The sequence below is a fragment of the Dipteris shenzhenensis genome, chromosome 3, assembly GCF_047967505.1.
Source record: "Dipteris shenzhenensis isolate YYH24624 ecotype China chromosome 3, Dip_SZ_1.0, whole genome shotgun sequence".
NCBI lineage: Eukaryota > Viridiplantae > Streptophyta > Polypodiopsida > Gleicheniales > Dipteridaceae > Dipteris > Dipteris shenzhenensis.
In genome coordinates, this window is record NC_141598.1 from 37,679,789 (window position 1) to 37,688,663 (window position 8,875).

Genomic DNA, 8,875 nt, shown 5'->3' on the forward strand with positions numbered 1-8,875 from the left:
TCTTGTCAAAGGCAGGTGAGCTTCAATCAAAGCAGAGGAACTTAACAAGATATCATTTGTTGCTTTCTCACATTTTCATTATTTGCAGGTATTGCAACTCTGTTATAAAGCTTGTGAAGGAATTGGAAACGAACAGACAGTGCACCAACCATCAAGACCCTTAGATCAAGGTGGGCCATCATCGGGGTTGTCGTACAAGAAATAGCTTGCTCGCAAGTCAGAAGGATTCTTCAGTCGGTCAACTTACCAAGGGATGACATCAGGCAAACATTGCAATCAGCAAAGTAATTAATTCATGCCTCTCAATCAGGTAGACTAACTTGATTGCAATGCTGACACTTATGTTTTGATAGCTGTACTGTGAAATGTTACTGTTCCATGCTCTTCTCAACCTCCAAAACTTTCACAACGGATCTTTGCAAGGATTTACAGAAATCACCTCCTAGCTACTGCTGCTGCCTACAGTATCTCTCTTTAATTTGGGGAGGCTTGTGAACTATGTTATCCATCTCACACTACATGTAAATTTGGTTACTTGTTACTAGGTATTTGGACATACTAAATTCTCTCGTCTAGTCGTATTAGCATTATGAAGCATGGGATAATGTCAAGGTTTATTTGAAGTAATTTCGTATCATGCTTATGTTCCCTTAAGATGAATGTTCGTTTAATTCTTCAAATCTATTTTTCAATCTTATGACTAAAGTGCGGCATTTCTGTTTCTCACTTCAGTTTGACTTCAACCAGAAAAGGAGTCTGTGTATGTGCAGGCACATTCGTGTGTGTGTGCAAAGGGGAGAGAGAGAGAGAGAGAGAGAGAGGTCCTCGTATGGTTTATGGGAATAATGTGTAATGTGGGAGCTGCCCGAGTGGTTGCTGCTTTAGTGTGTGCGGAGTAAGGCATTGTTGGAGATTTTTTCAAGCATCTATGATCTGGACGATGTATCTTCTGCCTTGTATGGAAGGAAGTGCTTGCATTCCAAAAGGGCCTGTTGCTGAGGCTTCGCTGCTGCCTGATTGCAATGTGTGTAGAAGGTGGGGACATCTGCCCTGATTATGGAAGAGTATGCCGTGCTTCCAATAGAGCATGTTGCAGTTTTCACTGTTGGTTGATCGTATAGCTGTTTCCCCATAGTTATAGAATGAACGAGTGTGCCACCCTAGTAGAATGTCCTGTCTGAAAGTGTGCGCTATTGTGCCCCTGTAGCATTCGTGTGCACCTAATGTGAGGGGAAATGGACAAGTGTGTGTTCTTCTAGTAGAATGTGGTGACATTTGCCTTGTGGAAGAGCATGCTATGCATTTAAAAGGGCATGTTGCTTAGGATTAATCGCTGCCCAATTGTAGAGTAGACAGCCATTTCTGCATGCCAAGGTTAGGTCTACTTTCATCCCAAGTGGTGTGATCCCTGCAGATGGATGTCATTACTTTTGTGTTTGCCTGGTTACTGGACCAAGGAAGTATGGCTACGTTCAGAGCCCTTGTTCAGCAATAAATTGGATCCCTTAGAATGGATTGCTGTGTTGCATATTGCTTCGTTTGGTTGTTTCCTCCCTCCAGAACTCTTAAGAATTGATACCGACACTGCAATGCAAGCAGGCTTCTTCATGTGTTGCATATACTCCTTGTTGTGGGTGCCTCCCTGCAGACTTCACAAATTGATACTGAGGTACATGCAAGTAGGCTTCTTCTATAACTCCAGGGATGGTTTGTGTCCTTTCACTTTGATTGTAGGAATCTGCTTTGGACCCTTGTGGATGTGTTTGACTACGGTCTCCAACCAAGTAGTTCCAAATTAAGATTTCCAGCCTCACTCCGAGTATGCTATGAGAAGTTGTTTGTGCAAATCCCAACCCCATGCACCAACATTGGTGTGACAAATATATCAAATAGACAAATTTATCAAATAGGACGAGTTTAAACTCTATCACCATGTGTCTTTTGGTTACATGTGTTCTCAAACTAGTAGGATTGCCCCACAATTGTGCATCTATGGTAGAAAAGAATCTCAACCCATATGTCCTATAATTGTCGACGGTTTCAATTGGCTGCTCCCGTAAAGGAGAATTTGTTAAGTCTTTGCGAGTCCTAACTGTTAACCGTATGCTTTTAATATGGATTGGTTTCAATCCAAATTTGTGTCTCTCATTGAGAGTGAAAAACATACCACATCATTTGCATAGAAAAAAGCAAAATGGCTAACCTTTGAATCATGGATTCTTAAATCCTTTTCCAGCGTGATACACTATCTTTTAGACTATACATAGCCCAAATAGAGGGGGAAAAGCGGGCTTGACATGGGAGTGTTGAAGTCATAAATACCATTTCTTTATTGAGCATTACTTGCGCTTGTGTATTTTGGCCATAGTACCCATATGTTTGAGGTGCTAGTATATGTTCCATAGATTGAGTTTGGGAACTAAGTTGGGTCTTTTGGAATTCAACAAAGCAATTTTGTGGGTCTTCTTGTCGCAGTCCTTCAACAAGAACATGTAGCTTTGTTTGGGTAGACTAGAAAAAGAGTAGGGCCACGCATAAAGTATGGCTATGGAATTTAGGAGAAAGGTGGGTCACAATGGTTTTGAATGGTGAATACCTAGATCCGACACTTGCTCCGACACTTGCAAGCTACTAAGAAAGAAAGAAGGTTTATTAAAAGTCATCGGAAGACCAAAAAGAAAAAAGGTTGGTCACAATGGCTTTGAATGGTGAATACCTAAATTTGACAACTGCAAGTGATTGAGAAAGAAAGAAAGTTTATTAAAAGTCTTCGGAAGACCTAAAAGGGTCTAGGCTCAAATAAATTGATACAATGAGTTGAGGGGTGGTCCACTAAGTGGGCATCAAACCCATAACAAATATAAAAGAAAATCCATAATCTTGATCATAATGGCATCGGTACATAAAGAGAAACTCACTTTGAGCTCATGAATTGGAAGCCAACGAGAGCGTCAACCCTATCTACCACATCAACAAATGTTAAGCAAATGACACATGGTAGGTGGCCATGTCACCCTACCATTTTCGCAAGAAGGCCACATCATCAACATACATGGCAATGCCACATCATCATTACCACATCAATAATTCCACCTCAGCAATAGTACCAACTCAGTAATTCCACATAATCAACAATGCCCTACCTCATCACTAGCGACCACATTTTTGGCACCAACCCACCTTATCTTGATCCCAAGTGTCATAGATTAGTTCAAATAAATCACATCTTGAGCCAAGTAATCATAATTGTCGCTCATTTTGGTAGCCATTGGTTGTTGTAACCAAGGTGTGCAAGTTACTTTAACTAGAGTCAATTGACACATGTAGCTATTGTGGTTTGACTTGGTGACACTAATTGAGGTGCCCTAGCCATCGAGGTTACCACAAACTAAAATTGCCATAGTTAAAAACCCCCATTTGAGCCTAGTTGTGACCAAGAGTTCAAAAGCTTTATCATTTCAAGAATATTGTTCTCAACTCAACTCAAATAGCACTTGTTAATGCATTTTTCTTAACTCAATTCAAGTAGCCCTTGTTAAGGCATTTGAGATTGTTAACTCCTACTTAGGTCAAATTCATTCCTAATAGTGCAATATAAATGCATCTATATGCATATGAAAAAACTTTCAAACTATAAGGTATGGAATATATTCTGTGCTATGTTCATTGGAAGTCAATTTAATTCCAATTATCCTTGTTTTCACTTTATTTTTACAACCTCTAGATGTAGACCATAACTCTTGTTTTTAAGTCGTGATTCATATGCATCCCGTTAGCAACCTCCCATGGGTCATTTTTAATAAAGAGCTTGCAAATCAAGCAATCAACTCCAATAGACGGAGTCTAAAGATAAAATCCAAAGCAACACACAAGAGCACAATACAACATAGAAGAGCATAGACAAAGATGAGGAAGAACATGGGACACAATAGATGCAACGCAGAAGGTTGTCACAATTGCTCCAAGGCTCCCTCCTTCAGATTATATGGGTTACCAAAATTACAAGTCCTCTTATAAGAACCCTTAATGCAAGAGGTTTAACGAATAATAGGGAAAACTATTGTAAAGATGAGATGGGCCATCAACCTTCAATGAGAAACACTAGATGCATCGTTGCCATGGAAATACTTCACTCTAAAGAAGGCCAAATACCATGCATAGTGGGTGAAGTGAGGGAGCAACAAAGGGAAGTAATGAATGAGTTGTAGGAGATGGATGATATATAAATGTTTAGTATGTTACTCTCTCTTGTATCCATTGAGGTACTCTGGTTTTTTCATATCATTTTTTGAAATTAGTATAACTATTTCCTTTGCCCAAAAAAAAAAGATTGAGATGCCAATGACTTATCTACAATGAAGAGACTTTGTATTAAGAGTCTTGTAACAAGTTGATGATTTTAAGGTGGAATCCATGGGAATTGGCAAGATGTGCAATCGACATTCAAAACTATTTCAAGAATTTCTTTGGTAAAATTCGTATGTATCACCAAAATGCTATTTTCATTCTCCAATTTTCAATGTCAATAATATAGTGGAGATCTCCCATGTCTTTGAATAAAACTCAACAATGATCTAAAATTGACTTCAAAAACAAGCTTGCCAGTTGGCTATATGATGATCAAGTAACCTATATAAAGCACAACAAGAACGGTGTCTTGTGTATTGTTTGTATAGAGCGATGGGCCAAAAGTTAATGATTGAAAAGCCATGTAGAGTGATGGATCAAAATTTGAGGATTGGAAAGCCATGTGGAAAACAATATTGTGTATTCTAATATTCCATGTCCATGTTGCTTGCTTTTGTTATGCCTGAAACATGGTTGCACGTAGGTGCTTTGCTTCATCCAGACATGCATGGTGCCTTTGCATTTGCTTTAAGTGTGTGGGGTATATTGCCATTTCTAAATGGCTAGGTGGAGCAAAGTTAAAGCCCTCAACTTGTGAGCAGACCTGTGCAAAGTCTTTATGCCTTTAATTTTCCAAAGATCCATCATACTTGTACCATACCCATTTAGTGCTAATGACTTTCCTTTTCATAGGCCTATTAACCAAGTCCCAAGTTTAGTTCTTGATGAGGGTGTCATACTCATCTTGCATGGTAACTTCCTAGTTTAATTTGCTATATCCTCATCCAAACTTGAAGGCTACTTAATCTTACAAATCTCAACCATCAAGGGCATATTGATATGTGTTTAGACACCCTTATTTTCTCTTCTATCCTCTTTGACCTTTGAAGTCCATCTATGGATGACTCCACCATGATTGGAGGGCTACCTTGCCTACTTTGGATGTGGCTTGCCTTATGGAGCTAAGGCTGTGGTGCTAGTGGACTCTCTTTCTAAAATTGAATCTCTACTTTAGGTGTGGGCACAAGGTGAGTTATTTTTTCGGAGGATGATAATGTGGATGGAACCATCTCCTCCTCCACTATATGTGGCTACTCATGAAACACCACATTATGACTGACTAGATTTTCTTTGCGCCTATATCATATAATTTGTATGCCTTTGATTCCCAATGAAATCCAAGAAAGATGCATTTCTTGCTCTTTGGGTCCAACTTTTTTCTAGAGCTATCTAGAACATGTGCATAACACTCACATTCAAATGTTGTGAAATGAGAAGTTGAAGGTTTCTTACCTAAGTAAGCCTCTAGTGGTGTCCTGTTTATTGTTAGAGCCTTCATGTAGCTCTCATTGAGGATGGGTTCTATAGTGATGACCACCTCATCCCACAAAAACTTAGGCAATCCTTTCCCTTGCAATATACAATGCGAGAGCTCCATGACAATTTTATTGTGATATTCTACAATGCCATTCTATCAAGGCATATGCGCAACTATGAGTTGGTGATGAATACCATCTTGTTCAATTCTATTGTGACATTCTACATCATCATTTTGCCAAGGCATATGTGCCACTGTGAGTTGGTGTCAAATGCCATTTTGTTCAATTACCTATCAATCTCCTTTGAGATAAACTGACCTCCTCTTTCTATTTGAAACTTTTTTTTCATCTCACTTTCATTCTCCACTATCTTGTGCCACTCTTTAACTTTTCCAAGAGATTCATCCTTATCCCACAAATAATACACCCACATGTACTACTATAGTCGTCGATGATTAGCATGAAATAGGAACATCCTTTTTAAGTTGGTTTGCCCACATAGATCACCATGCACTAGAGTGGAAAAGGTCTTGTTTGTTTCCCATCATAGAAGATTCACATGGTTCCTGCACCTATGAAAATGCAGACAAATGCATAGTCATACTTGCTTTAGCATCTCCTCAAGGACAACATAATTGAGGTGCTTGAACATTTCATGTCATAGCTTACTGATGCCCACTCTTGTAGTGGTTGTTAGAGAAATCAACTCATACAAATTGTTGTTCCTGATTGCTTTGGAAACAACCTTGCTAGGTGCATCAATGATTTTTGCTCAAATTCTTCTTAATCTGAGGGACTAGCAATACTCTTGAGCTTCATTATGTTGAATGGAAAAAGCAACAATATATATACCTTCAATAGGGCATTTTCCATTGTTGCAGACCGTCACATTGATGGGCTCTTTAAGAGGCATCAATGGGAGATACCATTCCTTCCTATTGTTATGTAATAGGATGCTTGACTATCAAGGAGCCATGAATCATTTCTTATTGAAGCCCGAGTTGAGAGGCATACTTCTTCAATTGTGACCCATAGCTCCAACTTAGATTCAATCATGTTGGCAGATTCATTGCCTTTTGACGAAGACTTGATTATACCCTTCTTCTTATTCCGCAAGCTTCTTTTAGTAGTCCTTGTTCATGTGACTACTCTTGCTATAGTAGTGGCACATACCCTTGAACTTCCTCTTCTTCATGTCCTTTGTCTTCTCATCCTTCTTCTCACCACCCTTTCCTTTAGTGGTGGTTGAGAATGCTGCACTACTTTCACCATCGTGGGTTTTCAGTTACATCTCCTCCTGTAGAAGCCTAGCACCACATTAATCAAGTCATTGTTAAGAATCATGGTGTAAAAACCACTCCCTAAGGCTAAGGGTGATTGTATGCACATGGTTTGCATGCAAAGAGTCGCATGAACAATCATGGGCTCCATAAATGGTATCGCATGGAACATGACCAAGGATGTGGAGAAGAATGTACACAAGTGTGTGGATTGTAACCCTCAAGGATGGAACTCTTGGCCTCTTTTAAAAGGCCTAAGCGAGTCTTGTTTCTAGGGATTGAAATACAAGGACTTAACCTTCATATAGATGAAAAGTTCATCATGTGTGGTCTCTCTTTCTCTCCTCCATCTCTACCATGCTCAAGTCTTCTATTTCATTCCATACTCTCTCTCTCTCTCTAGACTTAACCTTCATATAGATGAAAAGTTCATCATGTGTGGTCTCTCTCTCTCTCCTCCATCTCTACCATGCTCAAGTCTTCTATTTCATTCCATACTCTCTCTCTCTCTCTCTCTCTCTAGATTGTTGACATGGTATCAGAGCTAGTAGTGTAGCTCATTCTTTTGAGAGTCTATGGAGTGTGCAATTTCTTCATTGAGTGCTTGAAAGAGTGGTGAAGTATTTTTGCCAAAGGTTGCTGAGTGGAGGTCTTCAAATTGCTGAGTGAGGCTGATTGTATCTCAGGCTACCGAAAGAGCTAGCTAGAGCAGCCATAGCTCCACCAAGCAAGGAAGCTTAGAGGAGAAACACAGGTTCAGAGGTGACCAAAGAAAAGCTGCTACCAAAACTCTCAGCGCAACCAACACTACACAGAACAGACATCGATCTGCATGAAAAACTTGAGTAGGTTGTGTGTGAAGATTGTAGCAACGAAGTAGTTCAAGCTGAACCAATCAGTAGCCGCAAAACAACCCTACAAAAGAAACCTTCATGGCAACGAGTAGCAACAACTCATAAAAGAAGCTTGGGAAAATTGCAAAAGCTCCTGTCACCTGAAGAGGCAGCCACACACATCAGGAGACTGTGCAAAAGGAGCTAGTGAGTAGCTTGATTGGTAGCGATCATGACCAGAAGCTGTGCAAAATGCTACAAAAGAGCATAAAGAACTGTAGAATAGCTACAGCTACTGTGGAAGACACTATATAGGCGACTGCGAGCAAAGACAAATCAGAGAGCTGCCTGAATAATTCATCAACTGATGTAGAAGAAAGCTAAAGGAGATGCGCCAATAGCAGGAAGAGCTGCGTTGAAGAAAAGCTTTATCATCTACAAATTGGAGCGGCCAACCACCTGTGAAAGTAGCCCAAATTGGTGCTGTCAAACAAGCAGGATCTCAAACATGAATATGCCAAACTGTTTAACATGGAGCTTAAATGAAGTTGTCAATGGTTGATGAATTATCCACTACAGATATGACATCACTTTTGGAACCTTTCACTTTTTTAATGTCAATGAAGTGATCACTCTTGATAAGGTATCATTTCTATAGTCAAGGATTACGTTCACATTTTCATGTTTGCATTAATGGGTAATTAACGTTTGTTAATTTTGCTCTAAAGTAGCGTGAAATCAATGTGATCACGTTGATTACCAAGAAAAATTATTAGGAAACTGGACAAGACCACTGCTAGTATTATTAACATACTTGGCAGTAGTATTACATTATCGATAGTGGTATAGACTTTATCGATGGTTATTATTATCATTAATATTATAAATGGCAGTAATACAATATTATTGGCGGTTGTCATCATGGTACCGTCAATAGTACCTATGGCACTGGTGGTATTGTTACCTGCAGATTCATAGTTTCTAGCGTAGCTCCACGCTATATATTGGTGGAAAGGACAATATAGGCTCTTCATTCGATCCAATTGTGGTTCATATTCCGATAAACCATTTGGTAAGTTGGGATAGAAAGGTAAGA

The 8,875-nt window shown here is 39.4% G+C and overlaps 1 protein-coding gene across 3 annotated transcripts in view; it reads left to right on the top strand.

The window, feature by feature from the left end:
* The window catches only part of LOC147903741 (protein PHOSPHATE STARVATION RESPONSE 2-like), a 44,769-nt gene extending 44,077 nt beyond the window's left edge, over positions 1–692 (top strand). For all 3 annotated transcript variants that reach the window (XM_087400982.1, XM_087400990.1, XM_087400998.1), the window contains exon 9: positions 89–692. In XM_087400982.1, coding sequence (XP_087257108.1) covers positions 89–205 — 117 coding nt within the window. In that variant the 3' untranslated portion in view covers positions 206–692. The remainder of the gene's footprint in view (positions 1–88) is intronic.
* Positions 693–8,875: the final 8,183 nt, after the last annotated feature.